The sequence below is a fragment of the Trachemys scripta genome, chromosome 2 (genome assembly GCF_013100865.1).
Source record: "Trachemys scripta elegans isolate TJP31775 chromosome 2, CAS_Tse_1.0, whole genome shotgun sequence".
NCBI classification, from domain to species: domain Eukaryota; kingdom Metazoa; phylum Chordata; order Testudines; family Emydidae; genus Trachemys; species Trachemys scripta.
Window position 1 is genome coordinate 232,021,947 of NC_048299.1, and position 27,938 is coordinate 232,049,884.

General features: G+C 40.9%; 1 protein-coding gene across 2 annotated transcripts in view; it reads right to left on the reverse strand.

The window, feature by feature from the left end:
* MRPS28 (mitochondrial ribosomal protein S28) overlaps window positions 1–27,938 on the reverse strand; it is a 133,516-nt gene that overhangs the window by 73,537 nt on the left and 32,041 nt on the right. The window contains exon 3 of one of the 2 annotated variants that reach the window (XM_034763170.1): window positions 8,361–8,487. The exons of the other annotated variant lie outside the window; for it this stretch is intronic. Coding sequence (XP_034619061.1) covers window positions 8,361–8,487 — 127 coding nt within the window. The remainder of the gene's footprint in view (window positions 1–8,360; window positions 8,488–27,938) is intronic. 2 annotated transcript variants of the gene reach the window in all.

Genomic DNA, 27,938 nt, shown 5'->3' on the forward strand with positions numbered 1-27,938 from the left:
CTATCTAAATCAGTGATGGGCAAACTGCGGCCCGCATGTGACCCGTCAGGGTAATCTGCTGGCGGGCCGCGAGACAATTTGTTTACATTATCATCTGCAGGCACGGTCGCCCGCAGCTCCCAGTGGCTGCGGTTCACCATTCCTGGCCAATGGGAGCTGTGGGAAGCGGCGCGGGCTAGCTGCCGCTTCCCACAGCTCCCATTGGCTGGGAACAGTGAACCGCAGCCACTGGGAGCTGCGGGCGACCGTACTTGCGGGCGGTCAATGTAAACAAACTGTCTTGCGGCCCGCCAGTGAATTACCCTGATGGGCAGTGTGCGGCCGGTGGGCCACAGGTTGCCAACCACTGATCTAAATTGTGACAATATTTAAAAAATGAGTCTAGACACTAACACTTTTCTTGAATTTTGGTTCAATTGTAAAGGACTAACTAGGGTGCGAAAATAACCATGTAAAAATATATCAAAGATCTTAGTCTCAAAATTTTCATTTTTAAAGTCTATAATCATTTGCATTTTGAAAAGACTAGTACAGAAAGCACCAAGAGATTCAAACATCAGCACTATAAAATTCTCTCAGCATGGCTAGCTTCAAAACCTCAAATCCCTACGACATCCTGTTTTACAGTGAATATTGCTCTAAATGATCTGCTTAGTCTGAGAAAGTTGATGGAGATTTGCTCTGTGGGTTAACTAGGCCCTCCTTTAATTGAGCGCAGCTATGTGCAGTGAATCACTGCAAAAAGCCACGTTCATTGACAGGTACCTTTCCCTCCCTCCCTCTTTTTCTTTTTAAGCACACAATGGCAAAGCCGGATGGGAAAATGCCTGGCTGCTTTGTTTCAGGTCTGGACAGCATCTCACTTTCCCACAACAGGTAGGCACAAGCACAGAATGCTGCTGAATGCACAAGACCTTGCCAGAGGCAGAAACCACTAGTTTCTGCTCCTGTCTCAGACGAGGCCCATTTTCTACTGACCATGGCTCTTTGCCAAAGACTAATTAAGACACTTCAGAATGTCAGAGTGTTAACCCTGTACTGCTCCTATCTGGTTTGTAAGAGGCTCTATGACATGTGCTTCCATTTCCTGGAAATATTTGTGTAACCCAGACTTTATTCACACTCTGGAACTCAGTCCTCAGTGTTTTTGTGCCTCTACTTCTTCAAGTAAAGAGCAGTGACCTGAGTAGACAGTACTATATGGTTTTAGAAACCTCTCTAAAACAAATGAAGCAACTTACCTACTAAGTTGGGTATCCATTTTGATTTTTTCCTCTCTCTTTTTTTAAGGGAAAAACAATTTTTTTTATGAAGTCCAATGTGAACAAGATAAGCCCCCCTCCCCCCTCCTTTTTTTAAAAAAAGAAAAGCTCTGTAAATTCTTTAACTTTTCAATGATACTTTGCAAACGTTGAAATCTCTACAGCTACCATTTATTCATGGGGTTGGGGGGACTCAACTCTCTCATGTAAAATTGAAAAATCAAACAGAAAACAGTATTTGCTAGACTATCAGTACTGTCTATTGGTCTTGTGCTAAGAACAACCACCACCAGACTGAATGAGTGGAAGCAGTGACAATAGTCCAAATAGTTGAAAGGAAGCTCACTGTTGAGGCTAACTTGTACTGATTGTAATCTATATATTCATGGTCCACAACCCTGTTTAACTATTACATCCTGCATCTACAGTTACATCTTCTCTTATGAGAAACAGTATAAAAAGCCACAATGTGGGGCAACACTGAGCCACCAGCTGAGTCCATTCAGCTCTGATAGTTGAAAATATCTCAATTTGAATACAAAAATGTGCACATGTGACACAGGAAAATGTAGAAAATTGACCAAAAACTGGTCTAGGTTTTTAAAAGTTACCTTAATGTACAATTCTCAGCAGACTATGTGGTCACCATTATCTTACAAACTCTAGCAATACACATCTGTCAGAGAGGCTTTAATTACTCAAGGGAAATAAATGCTGAATTTTACACAACCTAAATTAGGTACTTTATAATCCAATCCCATTCACTTGTGCTTTCCGTGTATTAGTTCCTATGGTAGGAAAAACAGAATGATTTTACAATGCCATGCCTGAACTAGCGCTAGGGGTGCAGAAGAGTAACTACGTGCTGAGTCTTCCTCTATGGAGGTAGGATATTTTACAATACCCTCAGATTTAGCTGGCACAATACTAACAAAGATGCCAAATCCCTCCTATGTCAGGGCTTCTATAAACCAGCATTTGGCGCATTCATTCCAACAAATCTAGAAAGTGTCATCTCTATATACATTATGTTAATGTGTTCAATATTTGTTCAAACAACAAATTTTCAAACTGAAATCAATAAATGTGGCTTTGTGCTTTAAGACTTGTTATTCTTTTAAAAAAGTTAGCAAAACTGGGGCTTGCATCTTTTTATACCAGCTACACTTCTCTGCCTCCTGAAATAAATGTATTAAACAAAATTTTTCTAAGAAAGTTGTCACCAAGTAGTGTTGTAAAATTAAGTTAAGTAATTGAATTCACAAACTACATTCATTTTCAAACAAACCAAATGATCATTATAGTCAACCTCTAAGACAAAAACTGCATCTGTGAGGGACTGGTCTTATTCTATAGAACTTTTGCTTTATTACTCTCCTACATTGCAGCTAGTCTCCAGCTGAAATCCACAGAAGCTATATCTCTGGATGACTGCTCTCCCACGCTGAACATCTGACACAACTTCCAGAAGCTAGAGGGTATGCCCTGGAATGTATTTTTAGTATAATAGGTAACTCGAGTTTCCCCGTAAGTTCTTTTGAACTAAGAGAGACAGCTTGTGCCAAGTGTAATGTGGTTCTTACACATGCCTGGGGCCTTTGTTGAAACACACCAACTAATTTCTGTTGGAACATTATTTTTATGAATCGCTTCATTTTCCTTTTAAGAAAGGTAACAAACCGAGCCCATTTGGATTATGGCCACATGGTTTCACAGTTTTGACATAATAGCAATACATTTAGGTATGACATAACCTAGCATTCCAGGTTAAGAAATAATATTATCCATTTATGAACTTTAGTATAAGGAGAAATGCTACAAAATATGACTGTTACATTTAATTTTTACCATTTTTACCATGTGATACTTAATTCACAGTGTAACTAAAAAACTAACAGACCAACCAAAAAATACTTTATAAGGATGATCTGACCCCCTGTATATAAGCAGAGATGTTAAAATCTAGAGCAAATTTTCCTTTTGCAAGCACAGGTCTTTACACAGAAGGAATTTATTATGGTTAACTTTTTAAATAATGTATGCTGTTATACCATAGGTCAAGGAGAGGTTGTCAGAGTTGGTCAAAGGCATCCTGTTTTTCATTTCTTTTTAAGATAAGCATTTTAAGTATCGCTATTTCCAGGAAAGAACTAATGTGCTGGTCAGTGCTGGGTACCTTCATAATGCTTTTTTTCCCATTGCGATCATTGATCTGAAGAACAACTTGCACCAACAGGATACTAATAAGTTGTTAGTTTCAGGTTAACATTGGAGCCCTCAGTGAGACTGATCCTTCTGAACACTGAGCCAAAATGGGGTAGTTCAATACTGCATGCACCCTCTGCTATACTTCTCCAATAAAACAAGGAGGAAGTGCATTCATTATATATGATGGAAAAGCTTGAACTCCACTGTCTTATTATGATGATTTACAGAGCAGTGCTGCATACCTTGTACACTATTTCCCCACACTTTTATTGATTTAATTTCCATCCGAAACCTCCCCATCTCTTTCAAGCTTCAGTTCCAAATTGGGAGTCTACGATCTTTCCAAACTAATAAACAAACTGGACAGTTCACAGTGGATAATTTTAAAGTAGATTTATTTGTATCTCCCAATTCACTTAACACACAGATGATTTCAATGTGTTTTTTTTCCAGGCAACTTCCCTTCCAGTACCTAGTGATACCCTTCAGAATGTCCATAATGAAGGATGTTCACACACGTTTTAGTAACACTGGAGGCACATCTGAGGGCACGACTCCACTTTTGTTCTTTCCTAGATGGCATCCTTATAACTAGGAATTGAAGAGAGTTATCCAGGGAAGGGGGGGCATTACCACAGACATACTGCAGCTGAGACATTACAGCAACTGCATCAACGTAGGCACCTGAACTAGCTAGCTTTGAGGAATGCTGAGCTTGAGGAGAGTCTGGTACTGTGGCAGGTGGAGCTTGTGAAAGGATAATTCCAGCCTAGGAGCCCACAGCTGACAACATCCATTTCAGCACCAGAGGAAAAATATTGGTGCCTGTTGGACTCTGAAAAAAGCAATGAATGGGTAGGCAGATTTGGTGCTGCAGAAGAAGACCAAGAGAGATCTGGACTTACTTTTGCCTCCCACCTCACTGGCTCCTAATGAACAGAAGCAAAAAGCCAGTGAGATTGTTGATCTCTACAAGGGTGAATAGCAGCCTGAGTCTGGGGCAACGCTGATGTCTCTCTGACCCAACTCAGTAACTTGGTCCGGTTTGTGCCAGTAGAGGGACTTAAGTACTCTTTGCTTCTCTCTGTCTGAGCAAGATACTACTCCAGCTCTGGAGTGTGAGTGCAGAAAAGGCTGTTTTCTGGCTGCAGGGGATCAGGCAGTGTTTCCTGTTTTTAAGGTATTTTTTAGTTTCAGCTTTTTTAGCCATCTTGTAACGCCCCAGCCCAGCATAGGGAGCATTCCCCATTCAGTGGAGGACCAGCAACAAGGGAGGAGGATTACAAGGAGCAGAAGACAGTAAAAAGCACAGAAAGCAAGGAAGAAAGGAAAGCTCTCACTGAAACAGAACCACATCTCAGAAGTTTATCCTCAATAAGAAATAAACAAAGGAAAACAGTTGAATTTCAGAGGCCTGTGGAAGACAGAGTACACCTCTACCCCGACATAACTGTGTCCTCGGGAGCCAAAAAATCTTACCGCGTTATAGGTGAAACCGCGTTATATCGAACTTGCTTTGATCCCCCAGAGTTGCACAGCCCCATCCCCCCGGAGCACTGCTTTACCATGTTATATCCGAATTCGTGTTATATCAGGTCGCGTTATATCGGGGTAGAGGTGTATTCCAGAGAATTACTTATTGGACAGGTCCCTGTGAGGTGGGTAAACAGCTTTTCTGCCATCATGCTTTAAGGATAATGACCTACAGCTCTAGTAAGACTCAGAGGACATGCCTTTGCAGGAGGAAGTTTCATAGTTTTACCAGCTACAGTCCTTCCACAGCTATAAGGGGATCTGTCATATATTGGACCTAACATACTGCTGTACAGCACCTACTCTCCCTGTTGTATTAATTTTACTATTTCAATAACTTCATAGCATCCAGGATACTTGGCTCCGAAGAAATATTAGGATACAAATGAAGAAGAGCAGTAAAGAGTTTGTTCTGACTGAAATATTTCTTGAAAGTTGCTTAGTCCAGGACGACACATTATTTTAACAATTTCTTAATTTATAGTCAAATGCAGGAAAGCAAGGAAAGGGAAGATGTGCTACAACTGATTTATATGCAAGTAACACTTGTGTCCATTCTACAATACACTGAAAGGAAAAGAAGTCTCCATAAAATAATTTATAGCCAGAAATGTTTTATCACCCTTGCACATTAGACTTACCATTACATTTTGGGGATGCTGGCCCATTGTAATGACTTACATTTGGAAATCCTGGCAACTCAACATGAAAGAATGATAGTAATTAATAAAAGCACCACAGTGTAAAATCAATTACAACAGGTAGGGCTTGCAAAACTATTTTGCAATGAGCACTCTGGGAAGTGGGGATACAAAATATTCTGCAGTCTCCACTCCCACCTCATAACAATTAAATAACTGAATCTGGAGTTGAGAATGGTTAAACCTGGAGTCATGGGAAAGCTCTGAAATGTAAGGTAGGAGAAGTATACAAACAGCTGTGGCTGGAGCTATTTTTGCTTACATGGATAAAGTATCCACCTTGTTGACCTGTCAGTCCTACTAATCCATTCTCTATTTCCAGTTAATATCATTAAAGTCCAGCGTTCAAGAGCCTAGGCACAGAATAGAAAACCACATATATTTTTTTCCACGGGGCGGTAACCAGATGTCAATAGCTGCAGCTGTGACTACATAATTACCTGTTTGCATTAACGTAGACCACAGTTTAGATTTAATAGGTCAGATGACAATGCAGCAAAATGCATTTAGCCTATGATTACCCCTTTTCAAACATTCTCTCACTCGCAACTTCGACCCTGGGAACATTGCAGGCACAGACTTAGGTCAATAAGAAACATTGGCCAGCACAATAGGCCTTGCCTCAAACAGCGCTGTTGACAGACACCAGCACAAAAGAAGTGAATAGAGTCCCCCTCAGTTCTCACACAGAGCGAAGAATGAGTCAGTGTACTGCTGCTTTGGTGCTCTGTTTGTACAGTGTATACAGCTTTTGTCCTCAGTCACTGTTCTCAGCTCAATGGGGGCTAAAGAGCCTAGGAAGTGAAGGCGGAAGAATGGCTCCACACTCTCTCCTGCAGCCAACAGCATATCCATGGGCACATGACAGGTCAAATGAGAAGCCCAAAGTCACTGGTCAAATCTCTCTCAGCACCCCACTTTAAAGTAACAGCTACATTTCTGATTTAGACCCCAAGCTCGCCATATTTAGAACAGCATCTATCACTGGGATTTTGGCCTGAAGCCAACATATGAGCTTGAATTAATCTACTTTATTTCCTTTCTTAAACCACTCCCGTTCCATGGTTATCCCTAGCAGTCCAATTCACTGCAGCAGTGTTGGGTAGTGAAGAATCACGTCTTCAAGGAACAGTGAGGTAAACTCAACTATGAATATGAATTATACTGGCTCTAAGTTATTTGAACAATTAGCTCAGAAGTGATAGAGAGCAACATATTCAGCATTCTAAACTCCCAATATAACGAATCTTAATGCCAAAATTTATCAACAGCAAACAATCAGCTATGTGTTGATATCTCAAGGTACAAACACAAAAAGTTACACTGTACATGTATAGCTACAGCGGCAGGTATATCTATATGCACACCCACCTGTGCATATTCATATTTACATTTAACAGACATTATAGTTTAATACAGGCAAAATACTTAATACAAATTACCTTAATACCTCAAGAACCATATATAGTAAACTCACATTTCTGTGTAAACAGTAATTATAACATTTATAGTACTATCTTTATGCTCATGTTTGAAAGACAAAGCAGCTACCTTTTAAAACAATTATGGCACAAAATCAAAACTATTACCTTTAACTGCTTCATAAATTAAATTAAATTATAAAACAATACATGCACTGTTTATTCTAAAAGGAGTGAGGTGGTTACTTGTGATTACATATTTATATTCTTATATGACTAGCATGGAGCTTGGAGCGGCTCATACATCTGGCCTGATTTTCCGTTCATTTGTGGGTATGCCCACTCTGGGCACTCACTATAAGCTGTGGTAGTGAACATGGCTTGAACTGGCATGGAATGTGCAATGTAGGAAAGTATTTGTATGAAAGCAGATATGTGCCTGCAAACGTACTGAGAATCTAATTTAGAAAACTTCATTCGGAATCTTAAACAGTAATTTTAAAAACACACTACCAAAAGGAATTTTGCAGTTCACCGTGTTATTCAAGACTGTTAATTACAGCTTTAGAACATTATCAGTTGGTATATTGGGTTCCTATAGAACATTATCAGTTGGTATATTGGGTTCCTATAACATAGAAAAGTCCATGTATTTGAAATTTTGAACAAATAAGGAGAAAGAGAGTCAGTGCCTAGCACAACTTCTTGTATGAACTGATTAATTCACAGGGAGGAGAATCCTACAGACCAAAGTTTCCCTTATGATCAGTAGGGAAGAGAACAGAGGAATGTAAGGCCTTGTTTGCATGAGAAAGTTGCACTGGTCTAGCTAAAGATGTTATTTTAAACCACTGCACACCTCTCTATGTGGGCACTCTTATTTTGGTTTAAGAGTGATTTATTCCTAATCAATTCCTAATTAATCTAAACTATGCCAAAATGAGTCTGATTTAAACTAAAATGAAAGTGTCCACACCTCCTTTTGCACTGGTTTCATTAACTTAGTTAAAAATCACACCTTTAAATAAACCAGTTCAACTCTCTCATGTAGATATGCCCAAGCCTGGGTGGGGCATACGTACATCTCAAGTATCTTGAACAATTTTCAGTTTATAATGGGCTGTCCTTTAGATAACTGACATTCCCAGTCCACTGCCATCTTGTATCTGGGAATCAAGTGGGAATGCTGCATCTTGCCAGGCACAGAATCACAATTTGTTTACAGAACTGTTTACCGGAAGAGAGAGTTTCATTTTGCTCTGTAGTGACTCCTTCAAACCAATTGCCAACAGCAGTCTTGTTGTGCTCTGGAGGGAGGTAAATCCAGTACTCAGCTGTGAGAATGGATATCTGATACAGGGCCTTTGAAAGGGAACCAAAAGAGGAAGGAGTGACACACAAAGGACTCCCCTGTTAGAAACATTAACTCCTTAAATAATATTAAACACAAAGTTGAACCAACAAATATTAATAAAAATCCTAAACAAAGACAATACCTTAGCAACAGATAGAATTAATTCTTGTCAAACTGAGTGTCGCATCTCAGTGCAGCTTAAAGATTACCTGCACAAATTTTAAAGTAACTGGGCTTTGTGCCCATTTTGCTTCTTTACTATCCATGGAAAGGCCTACACATTTTGGTTGGTTTTTGCTGTTTTTTTACATGCTTGTTTTTACCTTAAATATTTTTACTTTAAATATCAGTTCTGGTATTTCCAGATCTTACCAGAGGACTTTGATGTCAGATGAGCTATACTATAAACTCTCTCAACTTATTCAAAGGGATAGGGTGTTGAATCTTTCCTTAAGACATCCTTTCTCCAAATAGTTAGCTAGAGTTAAAAAGTTTAATAAGTGTTAAACACAAACAAAAAATATTTTTAACCAATATGCCTAAAAATTCCTTCCCAGCTCAACTGTTACTCTTTTGGTTTTTGTAATGTCATCATTTCACTAATTCTACTGTCATAGGAACAGATCCTCAGCTGGTGGAAATCACCAGAGCACCTCTGGCTTCCAAGAGGCTAAGTGGATTTGCACCAGCTGAGGATCTCGCTGAGACTTCCAAGCTTAACAGGACCTGACTAATATAAACAGTAAGCAATTATAAACAAAGAACCTAAAACAAAGAAAAACAAAAAACAAGCCCATACTCTTTGTGCTTTCTTGATAAAGCAAAAAGGGAAATGGCACAAGCCCATTTCTCTCCCCTCCAGGGCCGGCTCCAGGCACCAGCTTAACAACCAGGTACTTGGGACGGCCAAGGGAGAGGGGCGGCATGTGCGGCAATTCGGGGGCAGCAGGTCCCTCACTCCCTCTAGGAGTGAAGGACCTGCCGCCGAATGCCGCCGCCGCCCGCGGCTTTTTCCCCCCCCCCCCCCCCCAATTGCCGCCGCCGGTCGCAATTGCAATCGTGGTTTGTTTTTTTTTTTTTGCTTGGGGTGGCAGAAATGCTGGAGCCGGCCCTGCTCCCCTCCCCTCCCCTCCTCCCATTTCATGTAACCTTTAAAATACTGGATGCTTCTTTGACAATCATGTATTCATATAACTGCGACATACCAAGTCAAGGTGTCTTGCTAACCCATTATGGTAATAATTTCATGATAGATGTGTATCAACTTAAATTTACCAAGCAGGAACAAATGACATTTGTTTCTCATTGTACCCAAATTGGTACTTTCCCTACCTTTATGGCAGTTCTTCAGAGTTACTCACGCTAGGCTTTTATGTGCTGATGTAGGAACACCAGTGATCAAATTAGGCACTTTTCTATGTAGAACAAGTCTGCCAAGTCTCAAACCACTTCATTTAATAGACATCTTCAGAGCTTTTCAGAACAGTTCCTTCAGGATGTTTCAGGCTATTAATTCTCACCCAAGCTGGGTGGCTTGATTTTCAGTTCTTTAGATAAAAATAAAGTGTTCCAAAATGCTAACAAAAGAAAATGGAAAATTTTCTTCCCTTGACAATCAACACGTGTAACAAAGGGGGTGGGGGGTGGAAGGAAAAGCAGAATGTTGTTTTTGTTAGAAAAGCTGTTCCATTTTTGACTATCAACTTACTTTACATTTCAATGTCCATAAATCATGCCTACTTTCAGTGTGTCCCACCAAGTACTACCAGCAACTTGCATCTCTGGTGGCTGCTATCGTTTTTTAAATGCTGACAGCAATATGGCAGCAGTGACCACACACAGACTGCAGTGTTGAGTAAGGTGATATTCTAATAGTACTGGGTGGCTTTTAAAACACGAACAGTTTTTTTTTTTTAAACGAATATAGCTTTCACTCACAGTAAGATTTTCCCAATGGAGCAGCAAGTCCTTTCCTTTCCCTCCCTTTCCCTCTCTTTTCCACAATGAAAAATCCTAAAAAGATTAGACAAGTTGTGTAAACAAAAGATACTGGTGTGCAGCATGCTGCTAGAAGTACTTTCACCCAATCAGGATAATCACCATAATCTAGTCATTGCTCTGACTTACTCATTTCCTTCAGTACCTCTGCCCCTAACTTTTGAAAATATTTCTGATGGAAAAGTCTGACATTATGTATAATCTGTCCCCTCCCCACCCACACAAAATTGCTCATTTCTATAATAAACCTCCACTTTCATGGGGTTTATAAATCAGCCTCAAAAATTCCCACAAGATTGAGACTTGGAAAGATCTGAGTCTAGAATGGAGTTTTCTATACTGAAATATTTGCGGATGGAGGTGAGGGACAGGTGAATTCCTAAATTGCACATTTGCTGCAAAACACCATTTTCTGTTTGTGCTTTCAGGTGCTTAACACTTAAGCTGAGATTTTCAAAGCTGCCTAATGAGAACTGAGTGCCCCAATCCCCTAGGCCACTTTGAAAAGGTCACTCTTTAATATTCTTATTTCTCAATATGAATTTCACATGCCCTTGTTACACGATTGGAGCATTGCCTCTAAATATGCTGATAAAAAATAGGAAGGCAGTGTCAGAGCTAGAGGAACTGAAGTGCATCTTCAGGGATTTTTCTGTGACGAGGAGGGATAGTTAAAATTACTTTTATTATGTCCCACTAAGGTCTGATCCCAAGTGGTGCTTCATGCCACAACTCTCATGGATGACTCTTCCCCTCTCAATTTTAGCAAATACTGATGCATGACTAAATTGAACTGCAAATGCTTTGAAAGCAACTATATATGATCTTTAATTAATTCTCAATATATAACATCAATCAGGCAGACAGCCTTACCAGCCAGTACCTTCTTAATATAATAAAGCAACCTGGGAAGAACAGTCAATCATATAGTTGTGCTGGATGCGCATTTCCAAGGTTGCCAAGTCTAGCAATTGTATCCTGAGTCTTTGCAATATTTAGTATTTTTCTTAAAGCCTGAACCCCAGGAATCTTATTACATGAGAACCTCAGCTTTAATTTTTTTTTTTTTTTAAGTGCCTAGCCTTCAGATTTGAGAAAAATAGCTTGAAAACGTGAACCTGAAAGACTCAGAGGCCAGAAGGGAAATAAAAGGAACCCAAAAATTATTGGCTTAAAAATCACAATTTTAAGAAAATCTCATGAGTTTTGAGCATCTAGAAGTGACATCTAGGAGAGATAGCCCGTGGTTTGAGCATTGGCTGCTAAACCCAGGATTGTGAGCTCAATCCTTGTGGGGGCCATTTAGGGATCTGGAGCAAAAAATCGGCCCTACTAGTGAAGGCAGGGGACTGGACTCAATGACCTTTCAAGGTCCTTTCCAGCAATATGAGATAGGTATATCTCCATATATATAAAAAAAAATCCTAGAATTATAAACTTGTATGTAGAGGGTCCCTGTCATTCTTCATCTCTTTTTAGACTGCCCATTATAACTATTCCATAGGGGGTAGGCTATATTTTTAACTACATAGTAAAAATAAATAAATAATGAAATAATTATTCTTATTGTAGGATATATTCATATGGGCCCTCAGAGCTTCTGTACGTATATGAAGAGTCATCATTCGTATTTCATCCAAAATAGAACCAATGCATTTTTAGTTCCAGAAACAGAAGAGTCTATTTAGCAACTCTATCTCCCTAATGTTTAAAACACCTCCAGATACAAATAGAAGTGCCCTCAGACAATTGTACACCTTTTGTATCATTACCTCCTCACCAGTCATCCAGGATTCACAAATCCTTTAAAGCACTTTCCCCCCAAATCCCTCCAAAACCATTATCTCAGGCTGCACCCAAAATGGTTGGGTGGAATCTCAACTAGGTTGTTTTAATTATAGTAGTTAGAATATTTCAGTATGACAAAAATTCTCATTAAAAGTGAGTTACAAGGTTGTTGTTTTTTAATATAAAACAAAAAACAAAACATGAGTGCCTCTGCAGACTGCACATATTGATTTAAATTACGTCTGTTCATACATTTTTAATCAGAATGTTAAAATCTATTCTCCTTCCAATTTACTTGCCAAATCCTGAGTTTAGAATTCCAGCTTCTGCAACTACGGAGGTCCAACACCTGAAACACACCACAAAACACAGTGCTTCCTGCTCACATTAATGTTTGGGTACATTTTAGTCAAAATATTCAGACCTAATGTGCTAGCAAAATAAACCTTTTGATAAATATGAATAACCATGATGTAAGGGCAATCATGCTTTTCTGTGTGGTCACACAGTGCTTATAGACTGTGGCCCTGGATCAAAAGGAGCCAAGGACCACTTATGGACCTCTTTGTTCTCCAAGAGCTGTTTCTCCAACATTCTCTCCCCCACATACAGGATGTCATGTGGCCTTACAGTGCAACGACTGTGCTTGCACAGCCCTCACAAGCTCTCTCAATCTGACAAACACTGCATTGGTGTAAAATGTCCAATTACTTCCTCCTTTCTGCCTATGCTGCCTCAATCATAGTGCCAGGAGTGAAAAGAAGTGATCTGCAGGGTAACTTGTGCTGCTGTGAGATTGATGCTAGACATGTAATAATATATACTCAATATTCATTATTGTACTGATCCATCATTAGTGCAAATCAATTGCACTTTGATCATATACTGCAGTATGTTATTTCATCGACTACAGCTTAAAGTACCAACTATCAGTTATGTAAAATTAAAGATATATTCCAAAAAATATTTACAGACCTAAAGGCTCCCGGAACTGTGGAAGTACAGTCCTTGTGTATTACTGAACCACAAAAAACAACACCTCAATTTGTGGCTGAAAATAACTATTTCAGAATGACATACAGCGGGTGACAAAAAAAGTCACAATTGTAAAGTAACCAACCAAATAATATGCTATGTGCACAGGGGAGAAAATATTATAATTTTGAAAATACACACTGCTGTAAATAAAGTTAGCAGTTATTTGCTGTAGTGTACAGATTAAGTCTGCAGTCAGAGGGCTTCTCTGAAAACATGTTATAGAAAGAAAAGATGAAATTGTTTGATAGCAGACACAGTGGCACCACATGCATTGTTTGGGCTAGGAGCTATGGTGAACAGCTTTGTGAGAAAGGGAGTTCATACCACCTCCTTGGATTTAGCCTTCTTTAATTTAAACAATGACTCTTCCTTTTAAAGTTGTAATGTTGGTATGTGGGAATGGGACAAGAAGACCTGCAACGCTTAACATTTCTCCCTTGAATTTGGATAAAGTTTGTGATCAAGAGATGGACTGGAGTGCCAGAAAGAATGTTTGCTGATCAACAGTGGCAACCATCTCCGTCCTCTGAGGATTTCAACATGACATTCTTGCAATTTTAATCAGAGAGAGACTACATTTTTCACAGCATGGAGACTAACTGTCTGATTATGGTTTTCCTTAAAAGATGTAGAGTAAAGGAGAATCAGACTTTTTTTTTTTTTTTTTTTTTTTTAAACTTTAGCAAGCATTATTGGTGTATAAACACACAATGCGCCAAAGTCAGCCCTGATGTCACATTGGGGAAGAATATGGCCCAAAGTACATAACGTTGACTGGAGGAACAGTTCTAGTGTGTGAAAATCAGTACTAAGATTTCTACTATTTGGTTGCCTGTATGCCATTACAGAGAAAGAAACTGATATAGAATGGTTGCACTTAGGGTGACCAGATGTCCCGATTTTATAGGGACAGTCCCGATTTTGGGGTCTTTTTCTTATATAGGCTTCTATTAACCGCTCTCCCCCGTCCCGATTTTTCACATTTGCTGTCTGGTCACCATAGTTGCACTGAAGAACTTTCAAGGATTTAAAAAGTTCTCTCTTTTACAGAAACCCGCTGTTCATACAAACTTGCAAAATTCTGCTTGCTCACTTAGCTTGATACTTGAGCAAGTAATGTTTTTATCAGGCAAGAAATATAGCATTTTTTAAATCATAATTATTTTGGTGCGCACAGATTTGTGTGTGCGGCCTGATAACTTTTCATGCTGATTTTGTACGGATGTTAAGGTGCACTGTTAATTCTGTAATTATAAATTCTTAAGATTATAGTATTTTATTCCCATATACCACCTTTCACACTAAAAGGGATGACATTGGTTTATTAAAAAATATATTTATAGGGGTCACTTCACACACCACTGAAATGCAGACACTTTGGAAGGCAGAAACATGGCAGCTGCTTAAAAGTGCACAGCAACACTACACTATAATTGACCAAACTAAAATTTGGCTACTACTCATACAAAACCTGCGACTGGCTTCAATGTATTAAATGGACACGGTCAGCTACTTTAGATCTGATAAAAGTTTTACAAAACCTAGTAAAACAGAAATATTGTGATGATTTTTTAAAATTTCCATTAAAACAATGTTTCTGTTAGGATATGAAACGATCCTAGCCATGCTCACAAGACAAAGATTGTACATGAGAACAAGAAAGTTAAAAAAGTTTAAATGACTACCATATTTACCTTGTCCAAGCTGAATGAAATGCAAAAAACCAAATTCAACCTGTAGCAGAGTGCCCAATCAGCGTACCCCTGCGTGGATGGAACGCATACACTCCCAATGAGTCTCCATAAGGTCTGATACATGACAACTCCACTCTGTCAAAGAAGTAGGCATCAGGAATGGGCCAGACTACGGAGCCAATGGCTGGGCACCCCTGCATAGCTGAAGTGGAGGGACCTTTTCCTGGGCTGGGTGGTAGTTAATTTCTCCCATCCTCACATATGATTGCTGTAGAAAGCCCAATCACTTGGGACTTATGTGGGATCCTTGAAATTGACCCCCAAAATGCATAAGAACACATTATATCACAAAAAGCCAGTAGGTGCACACTTCAACCTCCCTGGACATTCTATAACAGATTTAAAAGTAACTATTCTTGAACAAAAAAACTTCAGAAACAGACTTAAAAGAGAAACAACAGAACTAAAATTCATTTGCAAATTTAACACCATTAATTTGGGCTTGAAATTGGACTGGGAGTGGCTGGCTCATTACAAAAGCAGCTTTGCCTCTCCTGGAATTGACACCTCCTCATTATTGGGAGTGGACTACATCAACCCTGATCAAATTGGCCCTGTCAACACTGGTTCTCCACTTGTGAGGTACTTCCTTCTCTTGTCATTATATAATGCCTGCATCTGTAACTTTCACTCCATGCATCTGAAGAAGTGAGGTTTTTTACCCAAGAAAGCTTATGCCCAAATAAAACTGTTAGTCTTTAAGGTGCTACCGGACTCCTTATTTTATCTTTGACATCCTTTCCATTTTAGAATTATTAATATTTTGACTAACAATGCAGGCAGGGAATTTTATTTTTAAATATATGTTTTTGATCAGATAGTGTCCAATTAAAAAGAGATGATACTGATTTACATCATTCTGGGATGTATTACCCAGAGTGTTGCAAGCATGACACGAGAAGTCATTCTCCCACTTTACTCTGCAATGATAAGGCCTAAGCTGGAGTACTGTGTCCAGTTCTGGGTGCCACGTTACAGGAAAGATGTGGACAAATTGGAGAAAGTCCAGAGAAGAGCAACAAAAATAATTAAAGGTCTAGAAAACATGACCTGTGAGGAAGGATTGATAAAACTGGGATTGTTTCGTCTGCAGAAGAGAAGATTGAGGGGGGACATGATAACAGTTTTCATGTACATAAAAGGTTGTTCCATAGAGGATGGGGAAAAAATGTTCTTGTTAACCTCTGAAAATAGGACAAGAAGCAATGGTCTTAAATTGCAGCAAGGGGGTTTAGGTTGGATATTAGGAAAAACTTCCTGTCAGGGTAGTTAAGCACTGGAATAAATTGTGTAGGGAGATTGTGGAATCTCCATCATTGGAGATTTATTAAGAGCAGGTTAGACAAACACCTGTCAGGGATGTTCTAGATCAGTGGTCCCCAACGTGGTGCCCACAGGTGCCATGGCACCCGCCGGGGCATCTATATGCACCTGCCAACTGACAAGGGAGCACCCCCGCCACAGAGGAGCGTAGCCACCGGACAAGCAGGCGCCGAAAAGCAGCAACGTCAAGAAGCGTCGCCGCCGAAATGCCACTGCTTTTCGCCGGCATTTCGTCGGCGACGCCTCTTAATGACACAGCTTCTCGGCGGCATTTCGGCAGCTGCTTGTCCGGCGGCCACGCTCCTCGGTGGCATTTCGGTGGCTAGTCGTCAGGCGCCTGCCACACTGAAAGGTCGGGGACCACTTTTCTAGATAATACTTAGTCCTGCCATGAGCACAGAGGACTGAACTAGATGACCTACTGAGGTCCCTTCCAGCACTACACTTCTATAATACTATGATTTTAGAAGGTATTTTTTGGCTGCAGTCATTACTGGAGAATAAAGTACAAGGTGTGAGAGTGGTGAGGAATTCAGATGTCAGTAGAGCGCAACAGAAGAACACATCAGTAAGAAGTTTCTGAAAAAGAGAATGACAGCAAAGGATGAAAGTAGGTAAAAGGAGACTGAGAATCCACTCCAGAGACAGATGGACTTCAGAAGGCGTAGGAGCCATTCATGGATATTTTCTACAGTGCGTGGCTTATTGCAGAGGCTACCGGGAAGAAGAGGAGTCTACAGGGAAATGAAGGCTACAGCAGAGACTATCAGGAGGGAAGCAGCAAACAGAGCAGGACAACACAGACCTTATTGCTAGTAGACTATCAGCCTGAAGGTTCAAATAGCATGAAGTAATAGTGCAAGTAGAGCTGTTACCGTTTTCCTTTCTCCCTCATCCACAAACTGCATTTAAACCCACATCCCGGGAATTCTTGCAATAAGACCTACAAGATGGAACTTAAAGGAGATTCAATATGTTGAATCAATAAAGTGTGATTTTTAACAGGCCAAAAGCATTATTCTTGGTAGCCGCTACAATAGAAATGGACAGAAGGCCAATTCTGTATTACTACTTTCTTTAAAGACTTTCCTTTTTCTTCTCCCTATCCAGGCTAGCCACAAACCTGAGCCAGTTAAAAACACACTTATGCACATAGATATATTTATACAACAGGCATAGACCTTTTCCTCTACATGTTTTTCTAAGCAATAAGATATCACCTGCTAATTAGATGTTTCATGCATAAGCTCCCAGCGGGTGCAGGATTCTAACCTATTGATGATGCGAGGTTGTTATTGTTGCACGTAATAGAATTTTTTTTTATATTTTCCTTTAAAAATGAGGAAATTACATTCAGAAATCTTGTTTAAATACACTTAGGTTGTAGAATCAAACATTAAAAAGTTGGGAAATGCCAGACTATAGATTACCTGTGCAACCTTAACTCTGCCCCTTTTCTGTGTGCACTGATATGTGATTGTATACTATGTCCTCCCCAGGACCCTGACTCCTCATTCAGTGAATAGGATAGATGATCCTCAGGGAATGAAGCCGCTATTCAAAATGTTTATCCTTATTCAGTTATTGGCCCCTGCCTGCCTTACTGCACACCATCCAAAGCCTGCAATGAATACAGAATTATTCACTCCTTATGGTCTTTTCTAGGGCACTTATCAACCTGATATCTTAGTGTCTCACAGACATTAATGAATTTGTTTCCGCTTCAGGATAACGGAGTGGCAGAGCCAGAATTGGAATTCAAGATCTCTTGATTCCCAACCTTGTGCTCATTCCTTCAGACCACACTGCCTTACAGCCAGAGGTGCTGAGCATACACAACTCCAGTTGACTTCAGCTGCATTTGCAAGTGCTCAGCACTTCAGCAAGTTATGCCCTGCTGTCTCAGGGTTGGGCAACCAGAAATTGGGGAACATGCCCTTAGGTGTCCATCTGTCAATTTTAGTTTTAAGTGACTTGCTGAGCATCACGTAGTAACTCTGTAGCAGAGGCAGGGATAGAACCGAGGTCCTCTTGGGTTGTTCACCTGTCTTAAGCAGAAGATCTTCTTCCCTTTTACTGCAGTTCTCTACTTCTACAGCAAATGAAGTAAGGATCCTACAAACAATCTCATTCACTACATAACCCTAATTCATTCCATGATTGCCTCCCATCCTGTGTACTGCATGAGGCAGGAGTCTTGTGGAAAAAATATATGATCATGCAATTAAAGATTGTATCATAATGCATACGTACAAGAGGGCCAAATTAGGGTTGCACGAGAAACTTAATTCTGGCATTTCTTAACTTTTAAATGCTTTAGTTTGCAACTGTAACTTTCTTTTAATATGAGGTTTTTGGTATGTAATATATAATTTTGAGTGTATGTACAAAAGCATGCAGAGGATTTATAAGTTGAATTTTACTTACTATTCTTGACATTGAAGTAGCGCTTAGTTTAACTCTCTCTCTGTTTTTTTTAAACTGAAATAGCTGTTTAGATTCCAAATGATCACTTAAACATCTTTTAGTTATACAATTGTTACCATTTAGTAAATGAAAACAAACTAAAGTGCACTATACCTATGTTTTAGGAAATAAATAATAAAGTGTGTTTATATCTAAAATTCTCTAATGAGAAGGCCTAATTTTAGTATTACTATTCTGTTAAGCTTTAGATGTTAATCCTTTGCATTTCCAGGTTCTTTGCCTGTGATTTATTAAAATGATTATAAATATAGATAGAATATTAATTTTTGTCTTTGCAGAGAAGCGTCACAATGGGACGAAATCAGCGCTGTCACAAGTGGGTGCTTCTCCATTGACTTCACTGGAATTCCTCCTGCTTACACCACAACTGCATTTGGCCCAGTGTATTACTTTATAAGTGATTTAGTCTCTTATCGTGTGCGTGTTCTGGCTTTGGTTCTGTTTAATATCTTCATCAATGATTAAGATAATGGCATAGCGAGTACACTTAATAAAGTTTGCGGATAACACCAAACTGGGAGGGGTTGCAAGTGCTTTGAAGGATAGGATATAAAAATTCAAAATAATCTGGACAAACTGGAGAAATGGGCTTAAATTGCAGCAAAGGTGGTTTAGGTTGGACATTCGGAAAAACTTTCTAACTATCGGATTGGTTAAGCCCTGGAATAAATTGCCTAGGGAGGTTGTGGAATCTCCATCATGGAGATTTTTAAGAGCAGGTTAGACAAACACCTTTCAGGGATGATCTAGATAATACTTAGTCCTGCCTTAAGTGCAGGAGACTGGACTAGAAGACCTCTGGACTAAAATGACTCCTTGATGTCCCTTCCAGTACCACAATTCTATGATTGTGAATTCAATTCCACTCTGAGAAAGCTACCTTTGTGGCCATAGACAACAGGATCTTGTCTTGTAAGTCCAAACTGAAATTTTAAACAAACAAAAACAAAGTAGACATTCTGGGTTTTCAGCAAGAAATTACCCAATAAAAACGAAAATAAAGTAGCTTTAAAAATAAGACAGCAGCAGAAGCATAACATTACATCTCTGTTCTTTACCTCTCTCATTTAAAAATAGTATTTCTTTACAAGCTAGGTGGCAATTCCCCTCCCCCATAAGCATTTCAATGTGTACGCAGATTGTTTTTGCTGGTTACTGACACTAAAAGGGAAATGAACTATTATAAGACAGACAAACAAAAACAAGATCATATCGCCAGTGCAGTATCAGGACCAATTTTTTAAATCTAGCATTGCATTATATTACTGCTAAAAACAAAGTTACATATGAGTTAATGGTTTGCTCAAAATTAAAGTGATGTCTATTTGCATATTGACCTACAGGTGTTGGACAGTTATATTATACCTCAAGCTGCAATAATGTCAGAACATCACAAGCTTGGGTCAGTAACTGGGTGGACGAGATCTAGAGGAAACTCAGGACTTTCCACAAGTAATGATGGTGACTCAGCAGGAGGTACTGTGTACCAATCCTGAAGAATCTGTACTCTATCACGGTGACCCAGCCTAGTATTAGGGGGCACTCTACTCTAATGGTGATATTTTTGGGGTTAGGTCTGAAGATGAAGTCCATGATCACTGGGGTCATTAAAAATCCCATAACATTTTTTGCAAGTGTAGGGTTAAGTTCCTGTATCCTGGCCAAATTTTAATTTGGGTAACTGGGGATTCCCACACTGTTACTTCTGTCATCTGAGCTCACTGCACACATCAGAGTCTCCTTGCCTCCCTCCATTCCCACTTCCCTCAAGTTCCCTGTGTGTCACCCTTCCATCACCCTCTATTTCAGTGACTCACTGCAACTCCCCTCATGCCAGGGTCTCTATGTGCCACCCATACCAGGGCCCCTCATTCCCCCTTCCCCACTATGGCAGGTGCTCTGTGTGCTCCCCTTTCCCCCTCCCCCATAGTATTGTTCCCCTTTCTCCTCCTCTGCCACAGGTTCTGTGAGCCCCACCATGCCAGGGACTATGTATGTCCTCATTCCCCCCTTCCCTCTCATCCCATTGTCTCTATGTACGCCCCAGTTCTCCTCTCTCCCCAAACCAGGGTCCTCCATACTCCACTCTCCCCTCCCATCATGCCAGGGGCTCTGCATATGCCCCTATTCCCCTCTTTCCTCCCTCCATTCATTCAGGGTGTCAACATTTTAAACTGAGATAGGAATACTATTACGTTGCAATGGCTGCCATCAACTGGTTCTTTGTTCCCTAGACAATTCCAGAGGTGACTGAAGGCAATAAGTCTGCTAACCAAATGCAAGTGGTGATGTCTCTCTCATTTCCCCCCTCTGGTTTTCTGATTTTCACCAAAACCAATAGGGTTCTGCCCACTGATGCCTAGAACATTCCCTGAGGTATAGGAATTAATCAGATGCGGCATTCAAAAGTTATTTCTAAACAGAGAAATGCCATCAAGTTGAGCATTGGGCCGTGCAAGCTCAGCCAATTATGCTCTACCCGGATGTTTCAGTTGGATACAGTATTCCTAACTTTTTAATTTATTTTACATCATCTGTTATGATATTTGCTACACGGGGTCTTACTGTACAGGTAGAAAGACATTATTCTTTCCCTTACAGCTTATAAAATAATATACAGGATGCACCACATGGGAATAATGAACAATAGGGTGAAGGTAGGAAGGAAGGAAGGAAGGAATAATGTGGTTTACAGCAAAATCATGAGGTTATTCAGCTTGCTTGTGCACACATTATGATGGCTCAGTTACACTATTTTGTTGTTGTGTTTAAAAATATTTTCATAATAATAATATAAATTTACTCACATTGTGGCAAAGCAGAAGAGCTGAGTCTTAAGGAACAAGTAGAGACAGAGATGGCCTGCCAGACAACAATTATAAGGTTGTGCCAAAGCACCGGGGGGCAACATAGAAGAAGAAACAAAGATGCTCCTAGAAGCAGATGAACAGGGTAGAGAGATGGCACTATCCACAGAGTGATAGTGGCAGAGGATAACTTTTGTCTAATGTTGCTATGTGCTTTAAAATAGATGCCAGGTTTCAATCTAAAAAAGGCTGCACCCTCCATTCGTGGGGAACAAAGTGATTCATATGTATGTTTATAGTGTATGTGTATAAGAATGTGATACATATAATTATTCCCTCCACTATCCCTAATAGTGGTGGGTGTGTTTTCTACTGCAATCATCCTATTAGTCATGGCAGATTTCTATGGGAAACAAGATGCTGGAGTGCACTTTCTAACTAGCAGCAGCAGTTGCTCATGGTGTGCACAAGTTGTTAGCATAAACACCAGCAAATGGCGGGCCTAGATGGCGCCCCTAGCTGGTACAGGACCATGATACTTTGACCAATGTGTTTGCTGGCCCTCTCAAGTGCTAAGTAGAGAATCCTCCCCTGCTACTTGCATCGGGGGTGGGAAAAAGAGACTCCATATGCTCTCTTCCTCCTAGTTGCCTAGTGCAGAAGACAAAACCTAGCATATGCTTTACAAAACTCGTTAATAAAGTCTGTAAAATGATTTGCTTCTATTTAGGAAGACAATGTAAAAGTACAAATTATCATGATCATTACAGTATATGTACTGTACTACGTGCAAAATTACACTTTAAAAGGACAGATTCGGTCACTTTCATCATGTTTTCTTTTTCACTGCTTAGAATGATCCCATGGACATCTGAAATGGAAATCTGCATCTCTACTACATATTTCTTTCTTGCCAGTTAAAATGAGGTAGGATCATAAGCTAAAATAGGGAAAGAAAAAGTTAAAAATTACTTAGACAAGTTAGATATATTAAAGTCACTAGGGCCTGACAAAAATACATCCTCGAACAGTGGTTTTTGAACGTTTTTTTCTGGCGACCCAGTTGAAGAAAATTGTTAATGCCCGCGACCCAATGGAGCTGGGGATGAGGAGTTTGTGGTGTAGGAGGGACTCAGGTCTGAGGCAGACGATTGGGCTGCGGGGTGGGGCCGGGAATGAGCAGCTCAGAGTGTGGGAGGGACTCTGGGCTGGGACAGGGGTGCGGGAGGGGCTCTGGGCTGAGGGTGTAGGCTCTGGGGTGAGGCTGGTGATGAGGGGTTTGGGGGGCTCAGGGCTGGTGGTTGGGGTGTGTGGGGGGGTGTGGGCTCTGGGCCGGGGGTGCAGGCTCTGGGATGGGGCCAGAGATAAGGGGTTTGGGGTACAGGAAGGGGCTCCGGGCTGGGGCGGGGGTTTGGAGTGCAGGGTTCAGGCACGGGCTTATCTCAGGCAGCTCACGATCAGCGGTGCACGGGGGTGCTAAGGCAGGCTTCCTGCCTCCGCCAATCGTGTAGTGCCCTGGAAGCAGCCAGCAGCAGGTCCAGCTCCTAGGTGGAGGTGCACAAGTGGCTCCGCGTGGCTCTTGCCCACAAGCACAGATCCCCCTCCCAGCTCCCATTGGCTGGTTCCCGGCCAATGGGAGTGCTGAGCCAGTGCTCAGGATGGGGGCAGCGCACAGAGCCCTGTAGCCCCCCCGCCTAGGCAAATACAGAGCCAATCTATAAAAAAGGGAATAAGGACAACCCAGGAAGTTACAGATCAGTCAGTTGAACTTCAATACCCGGAAAGATAATGGAGCAAATAATTAAGCAATCAATTTGCAAACACCTACAAGATAATAATGTGATAAGTAACACTCGGCATGGATTTGTCAACAACAAATCTTGTCAAACTAAACTAATAGCTTTCTTTGACAGGGTAACAAGCCTTGTGGATGGGGGGAAGTGATAGATCTGTTATATCTTGACTTTAGATACTGTATTGCATGACCTTTTCATAAACAAACTAGGGAAATACAACCTAGATAGAGCTAGTATAAGGTGGTTGCATAATTAATTGGAAAACTGTTCCCAGAAAGTAGTTATCAGTGGTTCACAGTCATGGTGAAAGGGAAAATTGAGTGTGGTCCTGTAGGGATCAGGTCCGGTTCTGTTCAATATCTTCATCAATGATTTAGATAATGGCATAGAGAGTACACTGATAAAAGTTTGTGGAGGATACCAAGCTGGGAGGGGTTGCAAGTGGTTTGTAGGATAGGATTAAAATTCAAAATGATCTGGACAAACTGGAGAAATGGTCTGAAATAAATAGGATGAAATTCAATAAGGACAAACGCAAAGTACTCCACTTAGGAAGGAACAGTCACTTGCACACAGACAAAATGGGAAATGACTGCCTAGAAAGGAGTACTGAAGAAATGGATCTGGGGATCAGAGCGGATCACAAGCTAAATATGAGTTAACAGTGTAAAACTGTGGTTAAAAAAAAAGCAATCATCATTCTGGGATGTATTAGCAGGAGTGTTGTAAGCAAGGTATGAAAAGTAATTATTCCGCTCTACTCCATGCTGATTAGACCTCAACTGGAGTACTGTGTCCAGTTCTGGGTGCCACATTTCAGGGAAGATGTGGACAAATTGGAGAAAGTCCAGAGAAGAGCAACAAAAATGATTAAAGGTCTAGAAAACATGACATATGAGGGAAGACTGAAAAAAAAATAAGTTTGTTTAGTCTGGAGAAGAGAAGATTGAGAGGGCACATGATAACAGTTTTCAAGTACATAAAAGATTGTTAGAAGGAGGAGAGTGGTAAATTGTTCTCATTGACCTCTGAGGATAGGACAAGTAGCAATGGGCTTGAACTGTAGCAAGGGTGGTTTAGGTTGGACATTAGGAAAAAATTCCTAACTGTCAGGATGGTTAAGCACTGGAATAAATTACCTAGAGAGATTGTGGAATCTCCGTCATTGGAAAGTTTTAAGACCAGGTTAGACAACTCCTGTCAGGGATAGTCAGATAATACTTAGTCCTGCCTTAAGTGCAGGAGACTGGACTAGGAGACCTCTTGAGGTCCCTTTCAGTCCTACGATTCTATGATTTTATTAACACACTGGCAAAAACACAGGAAGCCATCAGACACTTATCTATACTACAACTCCAACCAGCCCTAACCCAGGTAAGAATTCTTTTTGTAAAAATCCTAATCACAGACATAACCATCCAGGCATTTATGCACAGTCTGGTCAAACAACCCATTTAAGCAGATGCATAGTCCCACTGAAGACAACTTGAGTATTCAGAAGTGTAAAATAGCACGTTTGCTTAAGTGCGCTATTGGATAAGCACCAAAAGAGGTAACTCTTGTGCAAATGTGGGAAGATGCACAAACTCTGTAGGTGTGACTTTGAGGCCAGTTCTTATATTTTGGCCCAACGTCTGAAATCCAAGGGCTTGTCTACACTTAAAATGCTGCAGCGGTGCAGCTGCGCCACTGTAGTGCTTCAATGTAGATGCAACCTACATGACAGGAGGGCTTACCCCATCAGCATAGGTAATCCACCTCTCCGAGAGGTGGTAGCTATGTCAACGGGAGAAGCTTTCCCATCGACATAGCACTGTCTACACCGGGAGTTAGTCTGCTATAACTGCGTTGCTCAGTGGTTTGTCTTTTCCACAGCCCTGTGTGACACAGTTATACCAACATAAGTTGGTAGTATAGATCAAGCCTAAGAAATGTAAATTAAAATATTGTGCATAACATTTTACTAATGTAAAATTTAAATCTTATATTTTCCTTTTCTTTGATGCACATTAAACATTTTCAATAATTTTTATAGTGAGGCCTGAAAAAAGGAATGGTAGAAATGTTTGTTTATTTATTTATTCATTTTACAGCTGGTTGGGAAACTGGACTGAGCAGGGGTCGGGCCTGCATTCACCGGCGGCAGGAAGTGCAGCAACCCGGCCCAGCCGCACCATGGGTGAGTGCTGGGGGGCGGTTCCACCCTGCCCCCCAAGCCTGCTCCTGCGCCCCCACGGGGGCCTGGGGCCAGCCTCTCCCTCTCCCCTCGTGGGGGCTGCGTAGGGCCCCAGAATGGCTAAGGACAACCCTGCCTGCTAGGGGGAAAAAAACCAACAAATCAACTACATGAAAAGATATTTTTAGAATAATTAGTTTCACCTCTTCCTAACATATAAAATAATTTTAATATAGAAAACAAAAGCATGTAAATGTTTCCCAAATAAAATTCACCTTGGCAACCATTCAAGCAGTATAAATATTTTGGTATAGTTTACAGAAGTAACATTGCCTAATGTTTTATGAAGGTCATGAAGCTGTCATGCTCTGAATTGCAACTAGCATCATCTGATTTCTTTCCCTCCTTCTCCCCTCCTCCCCCACGCAAATTTGGCATAGACTAAAAGGTGTTAAGTAAACTGCCACAGGATGTATTGGAAACAGGGGCGGCTCTACGTATTTTGCCACCCCAAGCACGGCAGTCAGGCAGCCTTTGGCGGCATGCCTGCGGGAGGTCTGCTGGTCCTGCGCCTTCGGCCTACCCGCTGCCAAATTGCCGCTGAAACCGCAGGACCGGCAGACTTCCTGCAGGCATGCTGCCGAAGGCAGCCTGACTGCTGCCCTCACAGGGACCGGCACGCCGCCTCCAGCGGCTTGCCACCCCAGGCCCGCGCTTGGTGCGCTAGTGCCTGAAGCCGCCCCTGATTGGAAATCCCTGCAACAGCTTCACGTTCAAACTTTAAAAAGTACCTTTTAGATTCTGTAACCTGATAAAGTTGCTGGAGGGTTACAACAGCCTTCGAAAACGAAGCAACATCAGACTGGACAGATAGGGGTCCTGCAATCCAATATTTCAGAAAACTGCCAAAGTCATTGCGCTTTTACTGGAAATGGTCATTAATGATACAGGTGCAGACCTTGCAAGAAACAAAATCAGCACAACTCCTTCCCATACTTAACAGTTCTTAAGAATCCCACCCAGTGATGACAGACACAGGTGGTAACACAACCTTTCTGTCATGGTTTATACTATTGTTCCATGGAGATCTATTAAAAATGGGCACTATTTTTTTTGAAGGCTTTGTTCCCTTTCTACCTAAAAGGAAAAATCTTTCAGCTACAAAAAAAAACACAGTCTAGCACAGTTTTTCCATAGTATCTCTTTGCCTTAGATATTACCTCGCGGTGGATTACAAGTCATTTTACAGGATCTACACTTTTTACAGGAACTTTATACAAGATTAAATAATGCCTGCTAGGAAAGATGATGTTTTTAATAACTGCAATATATAATATAAAAAATCATGTATTTAGTAATGCCCCATATTCATATTTTCTTGTTCTGCAAGAATGACAGAAATATCTTTGTAACATCAAATAAATCCTACGTGGCAACCTGCTATTAGTGGACAAGTGCATCCTAGTTTAACTCCACTGACATTACACCAGCAATGCATTTGGCCCATAGTAAACTGACTATATTCCAGATATGGCAGAGTCTGATCCCGATGCAGGCAAACATCAATAATGATGGATCACACTAATAACAAACTTTATAAATTCAATGAAGTATGGTAATATTTTCCAAAAGGAGAAACAGACAATGAATTGCAAGAAAAGACGTTTCTAGTCTTCACTTTCCCATTATATTCATTGTTTTTGAACCTCTACTAGTACTGTTTCCAGGATTTCTTTTAACCGGAAGTGGTTTCAACTCAGGGTTGCAAATTAACTTATATAATGGCGAGAAAGGATGGGCCAAATAGGTCTACAAGAGTTTTGTTTGCTTTGAAGAACCAAAAGTCAGCCTGCAGCTCAAAGATCGTGCTGGATAATGAAAGGTAGGTTTTATTATGATCTAGGAGACTATAAACTAATTCTAGATGATTGTTCTAGAGCAGCGGTTCTCAAACTGTAGATCGGGACCCAAAGTGGGTCGCGACCCCATTTTAAAGGGGTTGCCAGGGCTGGTGTTAGACTTGCTGGGGCCCAGGGTCGAAGCAGAAGACTGAGCCCCACTGCCCAGGGCCGAAATCCCGGCGTGGCTGGGCTCAGGCTTCGGCTTCAGCCCTGGGCGGTAGGGCTCAGGTTACAGCCTCCCTTCCCCTGGGGCTGAAGTTCGACTTTGGCCTCCACACCCAATGCAGCAGCTTTGGCCCCGCCGGCCTGAGGAGTCAGGGCTTGGGTGGGTTCAGGCCCAAGACCCTCCTGGAATCTTGTAATAATTTCTGTAGTCAGAAGGGGGTCATGG